At 40.6% G+C, this 22333-nt stretch overlaps 1 protein-coding gene across 2 annotated transcripts in view; it reads right to left on the bottom strand.

The window, feature by feature from the left end:
- Window positions 1–22333, bottom strand: part of LOC138197177 (cGMP-dependent 3',5'-cyclic phosphodiesterase) — a 144482-nt gene that overhangs the window by 18534 nt on the left and 103615 nt on the right. For both annotated transcript variants that reach the window (XM_069147815.1, XM_069147816.1), the window contains exons 3-13: window positions 13532–13621; window positions 13179–13267; window positions 8957–9066; window positions 8002–8057; window positions 7665–7724; window positions 6536–6692; window positions 5700–5752; window positions 2587–2661; window positions 2117–2158; window positions 1293–1361; window positions 514–644 (exon numbers count right to left, since the gene is read on the bottom strand). In XM_069147815.1, coding sequence (XP_069003916.1) covers window positions 514–644; window positions 1293–1361; window positions 2117–2158; window positions 2587–2661; window positions 5700–5752; window positions 6536–6692; window positions 7665–7724; window positions 8002–8057; window positions 8957–9066; window positions 13179–13267; window positions 13532–13621 — 932 coding nt within the window. The remainder of the gene's footprint in view (window positions 1–513; window positions 645–1292; window positions 1362–2116; window positions 2159–2586; window positions 2662–5699; window positions 5753–6535; window positions 6693–7664; window positions 7725–8001; window positions 8058–8956; window positions 9067–13178; window positions 13268–13531; window positions 13622–22333) is intronic.

Below are 22333 nucleotides of genomic sequence, written 5' to 3'. Positions count from 1 at the left end.
AAATCTATATTTAAATCAGCCAAATCCTTGGTATGATGGCAACCCTACAGGGACTACATGTGTGCTGCTCTCACTCCAGGGCTGCTTTTGTGTCTCATTGCTTCATTGTATCTTTTCATGAACAGCCTTCTGCTGTGGATTTCAGTGGAATCAGCAGTACAGACTCCACAGCTATAACGTCAACAAATGTGAGCTGCTAGGCTCAACCAAACAGTCTATATCCCAACATTACTGAGCCACTGTCAGATAAATGTTTGTATCTACTCTGAACCAGAAATTAAGGAATTAGGAAAAGCCAAATCAACTTCAGACTGACAACCCAGTATTTCCAACGTGTTCCAGCAATAAACTATCAGGGACTAAGAGAGATTTATGAGCAGCTATGTGGTTAAAAAACAGGATTTCACTGAATGGGTCTTTTTGTAGTAAGAGCTCTACTCCAAATGAAATAGATATACAACATGACAGGAACAACTAACAGTATGAACATAGTCTTTCACAAACTTTACGTACCTCTGCCCAACCAGCTTGTTGAAGGCGCATGCGAGTGCCACCACCTGACCGGTGGCCCTGCTGACCACTGGGACACAAAGCATGGAGGAGATCTCACAGCCCAACATACTGGACAGCTGCCTACGCTCCTCCTGACAGGATGACAGGAAGAAAATATAGATAGGTAGAATAGAATAGAATAGAATAGAATAGATAGATAGATAGATAGATAGATAGATAGATAGATAGATAGATAGATAGATAGATAGATAGATAGATAGATAGATAGATAGATAGATAGATAGATAGATAGATAGATAGATAGAAGTTCTTTGGTTGTGCAGACCAACTGTTGCATCAGTTGTCTGGGTGGCTGGTCTCAGACCACCTTGTAGCTGAAGCCACCGGATGTGGCGGCCCTGAGGTGGCACGGTTACAGGTGGTCTGCAGTTGTGAGGCCAGTTATCTGTACCACCAAATTCTCAAGAGCAACAGCTCTGGTGGACATTCCTGCAGTCAACAAGCCAATTGTTTGATAAAACTGAACATTTTAGAGTGGACTTTTATATCTTGACCAGTCTAAGGCAATACTGTGCAATAATCAGCATCTTAATGTGTTAAACCTGTCAGGTGGAGGGATTATCTTGGTTATCTAAAGTTGAAGTGCTCACCAACACGGATTTTCTTAGATCTTTTACTTCAACTGATGAAAAATTGCATTGAAAGCTCAAGCGCTGCATTTATATTTGTGTTGAGTGCAGATAGATACATAGATACTGTACATAGATAGAGTCTCTTACAGCACTGATGTCCTGAAGAGTAATTGACTTTTTCTTCTCGACCACTTGGCCAAAACGTCCAAACATGAGCTGAACAGTGGAGAGAAAAGGAGAGAGATTAAAAACAGCATGAGCATGAGGAAGGTATAGAAATACACTGTAATGCGACATGAAGGATAAAGGATGACATAAAGGAAGCAGAATTCTCAAAGACTCCGTGCAGATTATTTTAGGGATAAAATATATAAATAAAGGTTGTTTAGTCTGAGTGGGGCTTATTACCTCCCTTGTTAAATGGCACAAATTTGCCAATTGAGGTTTATTTGTGTCCCCTAATATCTCCCTCCACCAACTATCATCAAGATTTCACACATCATTTAGCCAGGGGCACACAGTCTTTTCACACCATAATGGGAAGCCTGTTAAAAATGCTCCATCTGCACCACGAGCAAGGAGACTTACAGCGACCCAAAGGATGTCATTACTTCTCCTGCCCAAATTTCTCAATCATAACCCCTGCCGAGGATTATAAAAGATTACATGTAGGAGGTTTATTCTATCATGTCAGTCAAAAAAAATCTACACGCATGGCTACAACACTTGCATTACAAATATGCTTATTAAAAACTGAAACAAACATCCTTTGATTCCTAGTTTCCAAAAGTGTGTACAGAACCCTATGAATACGTAAATGTTTAAAATGGTGCATAAATGACGGACTGAATGAAGACATGAATAAACAAATTGAGCAAAGTATTTTACAGGGAACATTGAAGACAAACAGAAATATAATGAATGAATACTTATATGAATACATTATTGGGTGGTGTTTTTTTTTGCCTCACCGGGAAGCTGATCTCCTCCTCCAGGACTTTGTCTCCAACTACCTACAGTTCACAGAGGTCAAAGGTCGCAAGTTACTCAAATGTTAATACCCATATTTTGTCCTTGAATGAGTCACTACTAAAATGGTAGATGGCTCCGTCTGTGTGTGTGTGTGTGTGTGTGTGTGTGTGTGTGTGTGTGTGTGTGTGTGTGTGTGTGTGTGTGTGTGTGTGTGTGTGCCTCCACAGGGCAAGGGAGAGTGAGAGAGATTGTATGAGAAAACTTGTTTGTGCATGTTGTTGTTGTGTGGCATTTCAAAGGCAGATTATGAAAACAAATGTGTATGAGAGCGATAAAGATTTAGAAAGAATTCTGTGTGTGTGTGTGTGTGTGTGTGTGTGTGTGTGTGTGTGTGTGTTTGTGTGTGTGTGTGTGTGTGTGCGTGTGTGCGTGTGTGTGTGTGTGTGTGTGTGTGTGTCTATGTTTGTACCTGGCAAAATAGCTGGTGGTTATCCTCAGACACCAGTAGCAAACAACAGCACTGGGACTGAGTCTGCTGCTGCAACTGCAGAAGAACACAAACATAACATCAGATTGGTTTATAATCACAAAATCTCTCTCAATCAGACTCGGTCAGATTGTTTTTAAAGCCTCAATTTAGTACTTTGTGGAGCATATCCTAGGTGTGAAGATAAGATTAGAAATCAGTGGACAATTGAAAAAAACAACTTTGAGCCACAGTGTGGCAATAATTCAGTATTATCTTCACTGTTATATATTAATTGTGAATTCAGCCTGATTAGTGTGATATAAATTTTCTATTATTGTCAGATAATAATTAAAAGGTTTTGTTTTTGTCAAATATAGATTTAGTTTAATAAATAGAAAGTGTAGGAGAATTTATTCAACTTTATTTTCACAAAAAAACTAAGATTTTCTATGAATTCATCAAAAATGGATATACATCATTTTACAATGAACAGCTTTACATTTAGCTACATACTCATGAAAGTAATGATTTGCAAATCATGTAAACCCATATTTAACTGAAAATAGAACAAAGGCAATATTCAAATGTTGAAACTTAAAAATCTTATTGATTTATGAAAAATATGTGCTCATTTTTAATTTAATGTCAGCAAAAAAGTTGGGACAGGGGCATGTTTGCCACAGTGTTACATCACCTCTTCTTTTAACAACACTGTAAACATACAGGGAATTTTGAAAGTGAAATGTTGTCCCATTCCTGATTTAGGATTTTAAGCTTTTCAACAATTCAGGGTTTCCTTTCTTGTCTTTTTCTTTTCAAGAATGAAAACAAAAGTATGGGACAATATTTCACTTTCAAAACTCCAGCAGCGTGCTTCCAGCGCACTGCCCTGCTCCGTACTGCGTCTCAGTGTGCTTTGGTATGCTTGTGTTTTTGTCTGCAGGTCCAAATTGTCCTTGAGTCTAAGCATGTCCAGAAAACAAATTATTGCCATCAAACTGGAGAAACGAGGTTCTGTGTTTTAATAGACTGAAGAGCTCTTTTGTGCAACAGTCAATCCTAAAATTAAATACAGCATTGAAGCCCAGGGACTGTAATTATGATGTTAAATGTTAGTATTTTTGTGTTTCTGTCAATTAATTCTTTGCGATGCTGCAAATGGAGCTGCTCTGATGCAACGTTTTTTTTTTTTATAATCGTCATCATCATCATCAATAAACAGGACAAAGTCACATTTGGTGTTTGTGTGTATAAAATCTTTCATTTACATTCATTGACTGAAATACAAAGTGTGGCGTAAAAACATACTCTAACTGATTGATCTGCTCGCATTCACACATTCAATCTGTTACACACACACTCTCTCACACACACACACACTCTCTCACACACACACACACACACACACACACACACACACACACACACACACACACACACACACACACACACACACACACACACACACAGTTATAAGAGGTGCGCTTCCTCACACAACATTCTTCTCCGTAATCCACAGAGCTGGATGAAGAGCAAGTCGGACAGGAATAAACACCAGCCACTGCCACTACCAACATACTTGCCCCCCAGTCATACACACACAATCACTCATGCACACAGGTACGTACACACAGCACAAACATACACACACACATAAAGCATGTTGATGCACAGACATATAATAATAATCCCCTCCAGCTCCCTTTTTCCAAATGCTGTTAATCCCATGAGTGCCGCCCCGAGCTCTTCCCACCCAACTGACGATTCTTCGGGAGGAACAATCCCCTACTCCTTCCACCCCTCACTCCTCTACTTTCCACCCAATTTTTACAACTGTAACAATAAACAGTCGGAACAAATCCTGTTCAATTCAAAATACATTTAAAACCCCTGCAGCCTTTTTGCAGCACCACTGCCATTTCCCTCTCCCTACAGACGAGGGAAAAAGACTTCAAACGCAGGTTTAGAAGCATCAAAGGATGACGTGGTACAGGCGGGCTGCGCTGTCACAGTGCTGTTGTACATCGCTAATGAGTCGGCCCAAGGCAGCACAGGTGTAGGCAAGGTCAAGTATATTTGACTTAACCATTTATGCAGAGAAATGACAAATTTGTACTATTTTCACACAGACTTTCTCTTCCCATGAACCCTAAAGGTACAGTCCTTATGTTTTCTGCTGCAAGAGGACAGTGACAGCTATAGTCAACAGTAAATCAGTTCCTCTTTTGAAATTTCTCTTCTATTAACAAGAAAATGAAGAAAAGAAATGGGTAAAATTAAAGCATCTGATGGGTACTCTGTAACGAAGTAAAAACATATACAGTACTTTGAATACCTGAATCACAAAAAGTACATTTCAAAAACATAAAATATATTAGGGCTGCAACTACTGACGCTTTTATGTAAAATAATCTTTAGTATGTAAAATGTCAGAAAATAGGTAACAATGTTCTAAAGCTTCGTGTTAGGTCTGTTAGAAAAATAGATGCAGTTTTTCTGTTAATAAATAATTTGTTTCAGCTCAAGTGTAGAGATAATTGATATTTTTATGAACACAAACATTGGCTTAACCTTCAGCTTTACAAAAAGTCTGAATAAAATATTCCAATCAAGTCCCTCAGGCTGAATATATGAAGAAAAGGCTCATGTGCATATATCCATATCTGAATATCTGAGGAACTGAGGCTTTTGCCCCCTTTGATGCACTCTAACCTTCAAACCTCCCGCCTCTCTCTTGTTCTACTCCCTTTTTTTTTCCCTGTGTTTATCTGTGAGTAATTCCATGCATTTAAATTGTAGGCAGATTGCTGACATACTGTAGCTAAAGCCTGATAACTCCGCTCTTTCTCACAGCTCATCCTTATCTGTAATCTATCTTGACACCCCTGCCTCTGCTCTTTTGGTTTGTGCAAAGTGTATTGTACTGTATATACGGAGTGGGGCATACTACAGGGTGACTGCTGAGATAATTATGTGATGAAAAGCTTGTGGTATAGGTAATGACAGGGTGAGGGGAAGAAGTCACTGGGAAGGATGTTGTGTTTTGCATGTACTTTAACTTTGTATGTGTGTGGGGGGGGGGGGGGGGCGTATGAGTGATCGCCACCACTTACATAATTGATGACTTTGAGCTGGAGAGAGGCTGCATCAAGGTCATAGAGCTCACCTGAAAGAGAGAAGGGAGGCAGTGAGAGAGAGATGGGAGTGAAAACCAGAGAGGAGCAAGGGCAGATTGGCGTTGAGGGGCAATGGGAATGCAGAGCATGTACACAAGTGGACAAAAAGCAATCCAGGGAGGGATGCATAGAGACAGCGAGGTCAGGGGAGGGTGAACAGGAAGCAGCTAACAGCGGGACTAATAATGAAGACAAGACAAGGGATGGAGGGCTGTTGGGATTGCAGATGAAGACAGAAGGAGTTGGGCAGTAGGATGAGGCAGAGGCCACAAAAAAACTGCGGGGATGAAAGGCAACTCATATTTGTTGACAATTAAAAGAGAGTAAACAATATTGATGTCTGTGTATGTATGCAGGAACGGCATTAGCGAGTCCACTTCCATTATGCATGAGATTTTAAACAGGGTTTTTACAAAGCGTTCTGTTTTCACATTGTAGCTGTCACACATTCCTTATGCCACTGACAGATTCCATCTAAATTCACAGAGCTTTTTTTTTTTTTTTTTTCCAGACGGGCTTCTCTAATAACATATCTCACCTCTCATACCAAAGTGTGTGTAGCTGTGTGTTAGTTTCTGTTTATAGAGGAAATGTAAGATGTATATGGTTGAGAGATTGAAAGAGGAAGAGCATGAAGAAAGATGACTTTATTACTATATATTACTATGTGTCTTGTTGTTGATCTGTGTGTGTGTGTGTGTGTGTGTGTGTGTGTGTGTGTGTGTGTGTGTGTGTGTGTGTGTGTGTGCGTGCGTGCGTGTGTGTGTGCATACCACAGAGTTGCAAGATGTTGCGGTCCAGCTCGCAGTAGTCCTGTTCTGAGACGTTGAGGTGCAGCAGTGCATTGTGGGACTGTAGGGGAGAGGGGCTGAGAGGAGGCCTCGAGTACGAAGTCTGAACAGCCTGGACTCGCACACATGCCACTGAGGCCTGTGACGTCATGGATGTATACATAGAGACACAGACACAAGCACCAAAGCCAGCTGAGATTAAAGAATATTTGAGACGGAAAATTGTCAGAGAACAATACTGTTTGATGTAAGTTTATTATCTTTCCTTCAGTCCCTCACAGAACCAATAAATATTAATGGTGAGGCCATTGAAGTAAACATCACCAGCCTGACAGGGCTGAGAATGTGTGTGGTCACCACACATTCAGTTTTGCAGAGAGTCGCCAAATGTTTTTAGAGGCCGAGCACTTATTGATGGAGAGATGATATTGACTCTCTTAAGAAACAGAAAGAGGCTCTAATTATATTCTCAGAAACAATTAACTGAGGAGCTATTTTAAAATACCTGCCCCAAACATACCTCTCTTTGAGGCCTAATATCTAATTAATTATAGAATTATTTTCAGAAGGACCACCAAATCACAGATCAGGAGGGAATTTACAGGAATGATATCATAATGACTTGTAGGAAAAAATGTATTGACTTCGAATTTCATGAGAGAAGTTGATGCTCTTTAAATTATGTGGGAGGTGTTTTGGAGTCAGCCCGCAGATGCCCTCAGTAGCATTGTAGTTTCAGGCTCTTCTGCATTAGACCCAAAGACTTTGTCAATTTTTATATAGTCATTGGTTTTAGTACTTAAATTCTATCCATTTTTGTGACCGTATTTTTTTTTTTTTTTTTGCTTTTGTTGATTTTAGCTGTTTATGTATGTGTATTTTCCATATGTTTTTTTTTTTTTTTTTTTTTTTTTTTTTTTAATTTTCTTTCTTCTGGAGACTGGCCATGTTTGTGTCTACTTCTCATAAGACTTCAGCATTTTGTATTGTACATATATAGGCTGTGCTTTTCTTATGTAATACACATGTTGGTTAAAAGTAAGGTAGCTCCTTTTGCCAAGTTGTTTCCTCACATGTGTGAACAAGGTGGGCAGAGAAAGAGAGATCTTACATGTTTTTCCAGCACATTCAGATGCAGTTCATCCTGATCAGATAGAGGATTACAGCCTGCCTGCAACACACAACGCCATACATAAGTTAAAAACTAGCAAAATGCTATGCAGAGTGGTACGTGAGCTTGACAAGTGCAAGCTGTTCTGTCTCTGAGGAGCTCATTTACATTTTTGCATGTTGAATAAAACGAAATTAATCCATATGGTGTTAGTATCTACCTTCTCATAAGGGAGGATGTAAAGGTAATGACATAATTGGCAGCAAGTGAGTCATTACTGTGGGTGATTCATGTTTTAAAATCCTATTGTATGTCCTTGAATAATGGCAGGACTCACCAATAAGACAGCGATGACCTTGTCTCGCTCCTGGTCCAAGACAGGGATGACAACAGCTGAAAGGAAGGAAGGAAGGAAGGAAGGGAGGAAGGGTAGGAGGAAGGTTGAAAGAAACAAAGAAAGAAACAAAGAAAGAAACAAAGAAACAAAGAAACAAAGAAGGAAAGAAAGGCATTCACAATACATAACGCAATGCTTCAGAATAAACAGACTCTTGGTGCTTTATCTTTACATGTCCTTGTCTAACTCATTATTTGTTCTCCCTCCATGTTCTAATACTAATGGAAATTTGCAAGGGGAAAACATGGAAGAAACGTCCTTGTAAAATACTGTTTATTCTTGTCTTTAAAATGCTATTCTCAATTATAGCATCATCAGATGATAATGAGCACAATAGGTTTGGTCATTGAAGTGAGTGTTGCTGCATATTTTGACAGCAAACAAAAAAACAAAATTATTTTTGTCACATCGGTACCAAACTAACTCTTTTTTTCTGCAGCATTATTGAATGTTCAGTGGTATGTATTGATCCAGAGAGTGCAGCGCAGTGTGTACTTCAGCATGTCTCTATGATTACCTTCCTCCCTCAGGTTATTCTCTTTCTCTGCTTTTATATGAAAACAAAACATTTTAATTTGAAGAGGAATGCAGAGTCTTTTCATTCTTCATCATTTGAGCTCCGATGCTTTTTTTTTTTTGGACAGTTTTGGTCCGGTTTCGTTGCCCACACGGCTACATACCTCTCCCTCTGCAATCATCATCTCTTGTTCGCTACTTCTCACTCTACCTCCTTTCGTTTGTTTTTTTCCTCCCACGTTCTCACATCTCTCTGCTCCTATGCGTGCACAAGCGCATGCTCACACACCCTCAAACAAGTATACACACTCAGATGTTGGTCCATTCGTCCGTCCACCAGCATCAAGCCCTCGCTCTACCCTTCAACAAAAAAACACACCTCTTCTGTGTGCCGGTAGCGGTGCTGCGAGGCAGATTCTGTATTTCTCTGGTAGTTCAGATGGAGGAAGGCCAGAACACTGACATCGTTTCAGCTGGTCCGCAATGCTCCTAAGAAAGACAGATTAAAAAAAAATGAGAAAGACAATTATCTACATCACATTAGTCAGAGAAAGAAAAAGTCAGACTGTCAGACAAAAAGAAAGAGAGGATTTGTAAGACATTTGGAGCAAAAGGAAAAATAATCACCAACATTACAAAACCAGACACGCTGTGTTCATTGATACCAACCAAACCACGTCTGAATAGAGCTATTATTCATTGTGAAATTATAGGAACTCAATACAGCCGTGTGTTAGAAACAGAGCGCTGGCCAGGTGTGAAGCCAGGTGGGATGATGGCAAAGGAGTAGGTTTGTGTTATATCTAATACAGAGGGCAGCTTTTTTATGCTAAAATATGAGACAAGGATTTGTTTATTCTGGACAGGCTTCTGCCAAAGATACACACACACACACACACACACACACACACACACACACACACACACACACACACACACACACACACACACACACACACACTGCACACTTCAGTAAACAGACACACTTACACACTGCCTTGGATATGGAAATGAATGGCAAAAAATAAGCAAAAATAGTTTCACTCATGCACACAGGTAAACTCAGGATCTATGTGCTTCACATAATAACAACAAAACCCTCTGGCATCAAGTGAAACACACACGCAGGCACATGCACACGCACAGTCACTCTATTACATGCACACAGAGTCTACAATCCCCTCGAACCATTGCAGCCAAATCTCTACATGGTGCATTGATTTAAAAGTGTCCATTTATTTCAGCTCAGCTCATGGAGCGATAGTCCACTTCAGTCGAATTGTGGTTTAATATTCTGGCAAAGACAGTTGACCTTTGTGAAATGTAATTGTTCAAAGCAGCTTTTCTGCAGGATCATGAAACCAATTCATAGTGAGCACAGCAAACAGCAAAACAAACGACCCAGGGGCAAAAGGAGCAATACGGTCATTTTATATTGTCTGTGCACACATGACATTACGCTGTATGTAATAGATGATACAGTACAGTTTATGTTCAACTATTAAGTTTGTAATAATATTATGGTCAACTGAACTTTCACAAATCTGCTTGAATATAGTGGTGGATGCTGGCCAGCAGCAACAATAGCTCAAATGGACTAACATACAGGTCAAAGCTGGAGCATTGGCAAGTGTGTTTGCAGTTTGCAGTGTATGCGGCGGGAGCCAGTAAGCAACGGTTAGCATCAGTATCAAACATTTACAACAAACAGTCCACTCTGACACAGTGATATGTGTGCATGTGTGCACTTGTCACCCACAGAAATCAGATGGTGATTAATGGATGTGCTTCATGCTCCAGCCTGAATCTACTCTATGAGCACCATTCGTCATAACTGCTGAACCATTAATGAGTGGAAGGTGTGGTAATGTGGAAATAAAAAAATAAAAAAGAAGGGAATTCAGACGAATTATGGATCATTATTATGAATATTTCTTATAGTATTGTGTTAATTTGTGCGTGATGTGACAGAATACAAAGATGAGCAGAGAGTGAAATCATTCATCTCTGATTGAAGAGGAGCTCTGGTATAACAGTTACTGCTGCTGTAGTTTTGTCTGTGTGCTTGATTATTTGTGCATTTTAGAAAACTGAGGGGCAACTGCACTCGTTATACCACACAGCTTATGAAAACATGAGGCCAGTACTACGAAGCAGGATTTGAGGTTATCGAGGTAACTTCAGGTTTAACTCCGGAGTTTTAGTACTTCTTACTGGGATACATCACCATGGTAACTTATGCTGCAGCTCGGTGCTCGGATTGAAACAGTCCTCTGTGGACGGCAGAGTTTTCAGAGACTGACAAACCTCCGCATCTTTCCCCGGTGATTTTTATGAGATATAGATTCCATTTCATTTAGTTTTTTACTGATAACATCCTACAACAGAGACTGACTGAAGCTTTTAAAGCCTTGTTCTTGTTGTATGTATAAGATGTGACAATAAACTTACTTACTGCTTTGAATTATGTTCTTATGTTTATTTCTTATATGCTCCCTCATCTATTCTAAAATGATAAGACTAAAACCGTCATACAAATCATACGAATATATCTAAGAATACATTTATCTAATGAAATACACACATGTAATTAGAGTCAGCTCTTCCGTGCACTAGTGATGGTAAGGTGATATTATAAGTCTTTCAATTTAAGCATTTGGTAGCTGCAGCTGTGGTGCTTTCAGTCTGGATTTTGTGTTTAACTTCATATTTTTCTAATATCATAGTTTGCTTCTCATTTGTAAAATATGCTGCTCTGCTGTTAGTACACTTGTCCATGTTTGGGATTGGTCAGATGCTGCAAACAACCCCTCTTTTATGTGAATGTGCTCAGAGCTGAATTGGGAAACGTTTGGTTGACTTGGCGAGTTGTCCACCAGCTTTGTGTGACCGCTTAGTGCGATCTCGTGTGTTAGGGTTTGTAAAGCCCAGACATCGCCACATCAAATCATGTGCAATCTGTCAATCCTCTGCTTCAAGTAAAATGTGAATTGTCCATTTCACAAAATCCAAGTAAAAGAAGTAAAATTGATAAATCCTTCAACTTTAATAAAAGTATTGCTCCAGTTGTTGCTCACTGTGCATCTTCCTTCTGCAGTATTTCTAACAATAGCTTGTTTGGCTGCGAGAGTTCCGTTATCTCGTGCACAACAAATAGTTCAGAAGATAACCAAAAATGGAATCTGTCTTTGCTGAACTTGTTTGTGCATTTGTCTGTGTGTGTGTATGTGTGTGTCAAGGTCAGGCCAATGGGCTTGTATGTATTCGAAAGCGGGCTGGAATGAGGCTCAAACAACATGGCCTTCTGCCTCTCGGATGGGTTTTTGGAGAGAGAGAGAGAGAGAGAGAGAGAGAGAGAGAGTGTGTGTGTGTGTGTGTGTGTGTGTGTGTGTGTGTGTGTGTGTGCGCGTGCGTGTGTGTGTGTGTGTGTGTGTGTGTGTGTGTGTGTGTGTATGAATGTGTGTGTGTGTATGCCAAGGTCTTGATAACAGGCTTATGTAAGCAGGTGAATTGGAGAAGGAACAGTAACAAAGTGGCCTGTAGCTCTTTTAATATCCCCACTACATCCAGCCTATATGCAGTCCTGATAAATGTGTGCACAAGCATGTGTGTGTGTGTGTGTGTGTGTGTGTGTGTGTATCTGTTTGTGTGCACATGTGGTCAGTGCTTGTGTCCTTGTGCGTTTGACTCTCATAATCATGTCTGCGTGGGATCCCGTGTCTGTGTGGCAATGGGGTGTTGGAAATAGGCTTCTTGTCTGAAAAACAGATAGTTTCATCCTCAATAATGTGGTATTGTTTTTTTTGCCCACTCCCGGGTAGCCGTCGCAGTAGCACATCGGGTTGTAGAGCTTCAGAGAGCACTTAAGAGAGGAGAGGATCGCCGTGTCTCACTGAGGGCCCGAGGGCACTGTCACCTCGGCTATTAGGCCTGCAACACTTCCAAGGGGAAAAGGATTGAAGGTGAGAGAGAAAGAGGAGTGGTGAGGGTGGGTGTGGATGTGGGTGGGGTGGCCTGTGGGGGTGGGGGTGGGGCTGTGGGTAGGAAGGCTGAGCCACAGCTGGCTTAGCACTTCATGGCCCTTTGGGGAAAGAGCAAGCTGGGAGAAAAGGAGCAGTGAGGAGGGAAGGTGGAATAGCAGATGACAAAAGAGGAAAAGAGGCAGTGAGAGACACAGGGAGATGTTTAAGAAGATGAAACAATGTGAGATAAAAGGAGAGTTTTAATGACAAAACAAAAGCGATGGAGTGAGGAAAAAAAAAATCAAGAAGCGGTAAAAACAAAAGGATGAAAGAGACGGAGAAGACCCTCCTGATTTTTGATGATGACATCTCCCTCTGTGGCACCTCTGTCCCTGTGCTGATGATGTTTTTTGGAACTGAGCGGCTCATATGATTCGGGTGACACCTGCTTTTCACACACAGAAAACACCTGTCTCTGCTTCCCCCTCTTTATCTTCCCATCGCTCTATTGCTTCCCTCGGTTTTGCTGCTTGCGACGACGCAGCAGCAAATCAGTACACAACAGTGATTCACTGAGGCAAAACATCTGTGACTTGCTCCGTACACACACACACACACACACACACAACCGGTACACACCTGATCTTTCCCTCTTGTGGCAGTTGATGTGGCGGGTCATCAGAAAGCAGCCTCGAGTCTCCCTCCAGCACGTAGACACATACACACTCCTGGAATAAAACACACACACATTTACATGCACATTCATTTGTAATATTAATCAGACTCTAATTAAGTTAATGAGTGATGAGGCTCATCCATTTGTAACAAGGCTTAGACTTCTGTTCCCTGGTCTTATGTCAGGACCGAGTCGTTAGGTTCCACCACGCTGAATACTAACATGAAGCTTTTGTTTTCCAGGTAATAAATTAAGGAATTTTCAATTATGTTCACTTTGTGCAAATGTAGAGTTTTGCGTGTGTGTATGGACATACCGTGCTGGGTAGCAGCTCTTGTGTGCTGTCTCGAAGGGCCACTCGCAGCGAGCGTGCATCGACAACTGCCGCCAGCCGCAGTAGAGCATCCTGAGGAGGAAGACAAACAGATGCCCTGATGTTGGTTTGGCTGTTTGTTCATGATCTCGAAGTACAGCTCTAAAAAAACAGCGTCCTTGGCTGCAATTTTGTTTTCTTTGTGGGTACAAGGTTTGTACAGTAACAGCATCTTCCCCAGATATTTACCTTGGCAGGCTGCAAAGGCCTCTGAAACAACATTAAAAACTGTCACACTGTACACACACAGCAATCTGTGTTGGTGTGCTACTTAAAAATGAACTGAACTCAGATGTCGTCAGGGATTACTGCAGTCAGCGTTGCTCTTCAAGACACTTAATGCTTTTTTTCCCATTTCGTAACGGTGAAAACAAAGCACTCAAAAATTCATTTGCAGAGTTTGGTAGACACCTGATTCATGAAATGAAAGCGCAAGTGGAAGTACTAGTGGCAAAAGAGTCATGGCTCACAAATCACAAACATTTACATTCCTCATAGATGCTTCCTTTGGAAACTTGATAGAGGCACTCAACTTGGAGAGGAGTGTTTGAAAATGTGGTATTTAACTTAATTACAGTCTGCCTCTGATCAGTCTGATCCAATTTAACAAGTGCCCATCTATTTCTATCTCTTCTGACTTTGATAAATCATCTCTCCACATCAAAAGTCACTCCAGGACAGACAAGCTTAAATGTCTGAATATTTTGCCTGGAACACACCAGACCCTGTGTGTTCGCAGTAACGACTGTGGCAGGCTTGAAATTAATTACTTTGAAAGGAGGTGGCATCTGACTACCATCTACACACAAAGCATCTCAGCTGAGTTTTCAGTCGTCCATCTCAGACATGTCTGATGTAACAGATACACTCCTGTCTACACTGAAACACTTAACGGCTTGCGTCTTATTCATGCACAGAAAAGTGTGTTTTTACGCTTCTAATCTATTTTCCTGCGGTTTACTCGAATAACAAAAAAGTGATTGTGTGTCAGGCCCTGACCTCAGCCAAAATTCCAGTGATCTACACCTCAGCACTGTGCCTGCACACACACCGGAGCGGCTGCTGGTGCTTTGCTTGTACTGGCGCCCAGTGTTTTTAGCTGTTCTGAGCAGCCACAACTTGGGGGGCGGGGCAAAAACACGTGTCATGGAGAAATGTGAGATGCAATGAATTGCATAAATGGACATTACTGGCAGTTGCGCTGTTGCTTAGTGATGTTGTTAAGGCAGAAAAAGTTGCATGAAGAATAAAAAAAGAGCTTGAGAAAGGAAGTTTAAATTTTGCAGACTTTCTTGCCACTGCGCACCAGGCTACTGGCCATGTGGGGTAAATTACAGAAGGAATTGCGATGTCAGACAGGTTTAGAGGGTTTGGTTTCTTTCAGATGGTGTTTGACCATCCGATAAACACTTCATCTGAAGCATACTAATGCCCTAAAAGGGACAATTTAAGTGCAAGGGGAAAGCAGATTGTTTCCTTCAAGAGCTCTTTTTGGTCCTCTAAAAGAAACTTTTAACTTTAAGAGCGATTCGGTTTGGAAACAGGCTTGACAAATAGAGGAACAGGAAAACAGGAAAATAACTTCCCATTATAAATGATATAATATATATTTTTTATATTACATTTATATTTTACAGTCATGCAAAATTGAATCTGTGTCTGTGGTTTTTCATATTTTCAGCTTCCACAAACATTTACAATCAGGCACACAAAACGGCACAATCAACCTCAACTTTTTCAGACGAGGCCTCGTAACACCCCATATGACGGCTATAAATTCATACCATAAGCATATTTACGCTCTGTGTGCAGTCTACTTAAATCCCTACCAGTTCCAGTTATCACACTGCATTATCATTAGATGTAGCTGCAGTCTAAAGACACGTCTCAGTGGGACTTTAAATTCTGTTCAAAGCAAGGGAAAACACAGAGAAAAAAAAAATCGCAAAAGCCTTAAGATGCTGCAGCTTTTAAAAAGTGTGTACTGAATATAAATTGGAAAGATGACGACAACGTTGAAAATATAGCCCATGACTGCCACATCTTCCTCTCACAGTTGTTCTGACAAAGCTGTTAGTCACACAGCGAAGCCGGAAGGAAGAGCATCTTTTTCCTTCCTTCAGCGTTTACTGCCACAAAGGTATTGTGAGCTGCGCCTGCTGCGGGGCTTGACGTTCTACTGAGGCCGTCCATCTGTTCCCCTCGCTTTTATTGGTCTTTCCCCCCTCTTTTTATGTCCTCCTCCTACCAGTTTCTCCTCCGTCTCTCTGAGAGTAAATATGGAAGACAAGGAAGTGGTTGGTGGGCGAGTAGGAAGAGGGACGAGTTGTTAAGGAGTGTGTGTGTGGGGGTCAAATGTGAAGGAGGAGATGAATAGGGGGAGATTTAGAGAGAGTGTTGTCATGCCTGAGCACTCAGTGCTGGTTATTACATATGATTAGATATGATTAAATGGGATTAGCTTTGATCACTCAATCAGCCTGTCAGTGTTGTAGTAATGAAGTTGGAGCGCTGCCAGCCCTTGTGTGAGTGTGAGTGTTTGAGTGTGCATGAAAGAAACAATTCGAGTGTGTTTTGCATCTTAAGTCGCAAATCTTGAAATGCTTGTGCAAATCCGAATAAGTCATGTCTGATCAAAAGTAGATTTGAACAGCAGACAAACAGCGAGTGCCTCTGGCTCCTCATCCTCACCACTCTACTGTCAAGAACTCAGCGAGGATCGACAGGGAAACCTGCCGTCCTCCGTGTGCCTCTGTGTGTGTGTTTGTACATGTGTTACGAGCAATAATATGACTTCTCTGGTAAATGTCAGACTCTGTCCTCTGACCTTTCACAATCATTCCTCGCCATATAACTCAAACCATCTGTTATATTAATTTAACTGTTTCTCCACCCATCACTGCACGCACGCACGCACGCAAACAACACATCCACCTACACAGCAGGCCCTGATGTAGACACACATGCATGAGTTTTTAGTTATTTCCTAATTTCTCAAAGATGACAGCTTTTTGGGGAACTGAGAAGAAAACTGTTCTTTTTTTAATGGAAGAACTGGATTTATTTTTCTTTAAAATCACCAATTCTTCCCGGCAAGAAGCATTACACAGAGGACAACGTAATCCTTCAAAACTGAAGCATCAAAATTTGAATAGAAACAATGCTGTGATTTCATTACACTAACAGTTTTCTCTAATGTCATTTCAGTTCATGTGAATTTGGGTGAAGCTTTTATCTAAATTGATTTAAAAATGCCAGAAGAGAAGGCATTAACCCAGCCGACCACAAAGATGGTAAATGCATAGTCATTATTTTTGATTTAATTATTTTATTTAACGTCAGAAATACTCTCATATTCATTCCACTCATTGCATTACCATCATTAATAATCATCTGATGCAGGTTGTACTGTCCTCCAGACTGTGCGTGTGGAACAATGTAAATGTTAAAAATGTCAAACTGAATTATGCTGTGATTTAAGGGGCTTTTTATTGGTGTTGTCTGTCTACCTCTTTTCCTTTTGTTTTTACATTTAATCCTATCTTCCCTCCATGTCTCTCGTTTTCCTCAGCATATCGTTCAACTGAAACCCCTTAATTGTTACGTTTCCAGTTTCCTTTCCTACTCCTCCTTTCATCAGGGTGTAGTCTTTGTTGTTGTCTTTGTCTGCAGGCTTTCTAATCACTCAGATCGCACTGACATTTTGAAGGGCACCTGTGATCAGCATAACTAAACACAGATTCCTCTCTTGCCTTATCTTTTTTAAGAAACAGCAAGACTGGTGTCAAATAGCTGGTTAACCTCAGCTCAAACTCAATAGCTGTTCTGCTTGCACATAACACTGCTCACATAAAGCTCTAATTGACAAATAAAGCGGAGGGCAGTGGGTATTGATTATTTACAGGGTGCCATCAAGAGGACAATTAAAACAATTACAGCATAATTTGCTAACTGTAATTATTTGTGATTACGGAGCAATACATTTTTTATCCTCTAACTTGCCTTCCCGTTCGATTTGCTCTTCCTGCTGGTTTCCTCACATGTAGAGAGAAAGATAAAAAGAGTAAAGTGTGCACGCCTCTCCAGTAAGAGCTGTACGCAATTTGCTTTTCAGGAGAGCACTTAAGTCTGAAATATTCTTGTAAAGCTGCTCGGTGGCTGGTGTGAAAACATCGTGGTCAGACCAAAGGTATAATGGTATGGAAATTAGATAGAAACAGGGCTTAACTCCTGGTCCAAAAAAACCCTGTTAATAAATATAGGTGTAAGAAAAAAAAAAAAACAGGAGAAAATTTTCCCTCTCATTCAGTTTTTTCCCTGAACTACAGCAGTCATAAATCTGAGTTAATAGAGAGATAGCCAGACATTTGCAGTATAACTCCAGGAGGACATCTCACTGAAAAGTTTAATTAAGTCTGCACAGACAGAACTGTAGCTAGCAGGATAAAGCCAAATCAGCTCTGTATAGCACAGCAGAACTAAGCCAGATAATATTTGTACATTCTTTCAAAGGTTTATTTTAGCCTGCTTTAGCTGCCTGACTAGCAATGGTCTTTTTTTCTGAGTACTATATTGTTTGGAGTTGCATAGCTATAAGAAAAACAACTTTCCTGGTGCTGCCTGATTTGTACACATTTCATACTCTGTGGTATTTCAAGGTGATTAAAACAAAATTATTTCCCATAGCTATTGAACCCAGCCCTGCCAATCAGATCGCATGTTCACTGTATTTCTATTCACTAATAGTCAAAGCAAAATTGCAAAAATAGTTATACAGTTATATTTGTTGGTGCAGGATCTGCTCTCTGGGGGCTCCTCGTATGAATCCAGCAACAGCAGAAATGTGTGAAAGGTTCAGCAGAAAACAGATTTAAACCCCTGAGGAGCACACCAGTGAGAGAAGGAATATGTGACGTAAGATGCCAGAAAAAGCCAGAGCAAATATATTTGATAAACAAGGGGATAGAAAAGGAAGTGGGGCTGGTGTAGCGAGAAAGTTGTTGTTGTTGATTCTTGTTGTTCTGGGTTTTGTACCCTCATGGTTGAAATGCACTTATTGTAAGTCGCTTTGGATAAAAGCGTCAGCTAAATGAAATGAAATGTAAAGTAGCAATCAGTTAAATATGGCAAGAAAGAGCCAATAAATGATCCCCAATTTATTTCGTATTGAAGTGAAGAGAGAAAAGCTTTTATCTGGGACATGCTACTTTGTAATCAGAAACAACTAAAAGCCCCGCTGTTTTATATCTATATTTCATATCTGATCAATAATTCTCAGCAAAAATTCCCCTCACTGGAAGGATTTCTGAGCTTGCAGCCAAATCCTATTGCCCTCTTAATGACTGGATTTTGCTCAAGTCAAATTTATTCATAAAGCATGAAATCACAGTAATGATGGAGCACAAGACTGAACTTAAATGTAAAAAGCCACTTGACCTTCGAATTTTCATTCATTTTGGCTGCTGCACCAACCTGAAGCTGAGCAGCTCCACTTGAACTGGCCTCTCATGCAGGTCAGGCCAACTACACTGAGAAAAGTTAAACAACGTTGTTGTTCCTTCAATGTGTTATTTTCTCACTCCAATAGTGGAAAATTATTAGTTTGATCATATGAAACTGCCATTGGCTATTGTATTTGACTTACCCCTCCTCTTCTGTTACTGTTTCCAAAATCCTTGGTGCAACAGGAATTTTTGTCATTTTAATGGCAGGACTCGCTTCCCCACTAGCAAATGTCGCACTCAAACAAGTTCCCCCGTGATGCTACAATTGTGATTGATTTCAGTAAATATACACAATCCAGGGCATTTTTCTGGTATGGCAGAACAATGTGGGCGCAACCAGAGCATTCACCAGTGCTGGCACAGCACAGTGGAAATTGGCATAGCTGAGGAGAATACTCAACAACTAAAAAGCTGCTGAGCAGAGCGAGAGCATGGATGTATTAAGAGCGAGAGCGTAGATATACTAAGAGAGCTATAGGGATGTATTAAGAGGGCTACATACGGTGCTGCCACCTAGCCATGCTGAAAATGTTCCCCAGTGGTCACTTGCAGGACTGCAACAAAAAGAAAATCCCCTGTGGCCCAAAAATATAGAGTATAGTATAAAAGCGAGGTCTATAAAAGGACACTTCCAATGGCAAACAATGTCATGTTTTACTCTATTATGATTTTTTTAATCCATGGATAGTACGTTTTCTTTTTGCGACATCACTACAGTCATGTCGATGCATTGAGCAAAAGTCTCAAAGATAGACACTTTTTTGGTTCATGTGCCACGCGCTAACTAGCCAGACTATTGCTCACGAACTCAGTTTTCTTAGATTATGGTCTGGTATCCGCGGGTGGACCAATCAGCGACCAGTGACGGTGATGATGTTGTGTTTTTTTTTCTAAATGTAGTTGGTGGAGTTTTTTGGCAGTTTCGGCACATATGGTAGTCAACCCCGATTGGTTAAAGCCTACACCAACAGTTTCAAAATGAACCCCAGGTCTACGCCCAGTAGGATGCAACAACTGGACCCATATATTCACGCAGTGCAGTAGCATCGAGGGGGCAGAAACAAAAATACTGCAGTCAATTTAATTTCCAGTCTGTAAAGGAACTCACAGAAACACTCATTTCCTGTTAGATCTCATTGTGATCTAATAAAATGTCATCAGACCCACATATCAGTTCGTAAGCACTATCCGCTTGTTTTCATTATGACAGAGTAGTAAAATGCTGTACACGTGATCTATAAGCTCTGTTCTTGGTGCGACCTCCATTTTACCTGAAGTCTCATGTAAATGAGCATTGAACCAGTTTGCTGTTGTATCAATCTGCGGACCAGTTTTTTTTTTTGTAAATTAAAAATGTTAACAAATAGTCAAATACAGAAAAAAAAAATACAAGACAATAGCTTTCATTAATTTTGAGAATCAAAACCTATGTGAAATACCTCAAATTCATGCATTTATTTATTATTGAATAGATGTAAAACCTCTGGAACAAAGGTTTACATTACATTGGTGCATTACACTGATTTGTAATATTAGATTCTTTGGTACTTGATTGCACTCTCATGAATGTACTGAAGACACACATTCCTCTGAGAATGAAATTAGCTTAGCCAGTTAGCTGAGCATTGAAATTCTAAATTGGTCACATTAAATAACAACCTAGCTTAAGTAAAAAAAAAAAAAAATCAACCGGGAGGATTAGTTTAAGGAGCTAATTTCTATTAGTATTTCTTATCTGCTGCATTGTTCACAGAACCATCTCATGCCATGAATCAAGCCAATCTGCATTTCAAAAGGTTCGACCTTGATCTAACAGCAAGAGGATGGAGGGTAATGGCATTCCACTTGCAGATGATTAAAGGCATCCTCCTTCAGGCCTGTAGAGATTTATGTAAACTCAACTATTCACTTTGCTATGACAAGCACCTTTGTGCACTTCAGCAAATCACCTGCTTGCTTACTCCACCTGCTGCATATTTATCCGTGGACGTTTGAGTCGATGGGAAACGTACTGGTCGACTCTTCGCTCGTTAACATTTAAGTTAGGTGAATTATTGATGCGGATTGATTTTTGTCAGTCGTCGAAGAGACGAGGTGAGAAGAGGGACAGATGTGATGATTAAATGTGTGTGTGTGTGCCTCAGTGTCTATTTGAGAAAAAGACTGACAGAGACATGGGTACACGCACACATGCACACAAACACACAGCATGGCTGGAGGGAGGCCAGCAGAACGTTGCATTGGGTCCTGGTTGTTATTCCAACAGAGCTTGGTCTCCAGTAGCATCACTTACATACTGGAGACACATGCACTGTAGAATACAGCCAAGCCGTGAAGACGGGCCTCATGACACACACACACACACACACACACACACACACACACACACACACACACACACACACACACACACACACACACACACACTAAAGGGAGTCTGCTCTGGGGACAATAAGTCTGGACTATCGCCATGTGAAGGACAGGAGAATCAGGTGCATCACAATGCTGCTGCTTAATTAACCAACATCCATGCGTGTGTGTAAGAGAAAGAGCGTGCTAGGAGGAAAAAGAGGATTTTCATGGTTTATGAGTGAAATTTATGAAACAGACCAGCCAACAGACCGTAATTCATAAACATTTCCTCAGCATGATTCAAGGGGAGAGAAAGATAGACAGAAAGAGTGAGGAACAAGAAGTCAGACCTGAAAGAACAAGTGGAAAGGCAGGACTCGACAGATTAAGGAGGTGGTGAACCCAGTCCCTTGAAGACAGAAAACTGCTCGCTGATGAAATTCACACATCGTTCAGAGAAGGGAGACAAGAGTTGAGGCACAGCAAGAAAGGCTGAAGACAGTGTCAGAGTGTGTCTAATCTGTTGCTCCTAGTATATCACTAATCCTCAATGAAAATCAGTCATTCATATCATCCTTTTTTGATAGTATCATTAAGACTTCAAGACTTAATTAAAGCCCATGGCCAAATTTTATATGAGCTCATCTATAACAAATATCCAACAAGACGGATTTGGATCAGACCCTTATGCTATAAAACTTGACAATGCTATTCTGTCAGTAGTGAATGTCTGCCAATTCTCCTCTCAGTCAGTCTGAGGCTTGTTTAAGTTTCTCCAGAGACACCATCAGACAGCTGTTCTCATCAGGTCTCATCATTATTGCATTTTAATTCAAGAAGAAAGAGAAAGAAATAATTTAAAAATTAAGTTAGAAATAAAGAACAGTGG

Source organism: Embiotoca jacksoni, unplaced genomic scaffold (genome assembly GCF_022577435.1).
Source record: "Embiotoca jacksoni isolate LCO1_2020_lvr unplaced genomic scaffold, fEmbJac1.0.p SCAF_14, whole genome shotgun sequence".
Taxonomy (NCBI): domain Eukaryota; kingdom Metazoa; phylum Chordata; class Actinopteri; family Embiotocidae; genus Embiotoca; species Embiotoca jacksoni.
This window is presented reverse-complemented; position numbering and strand designations above follow the sequence as displayed.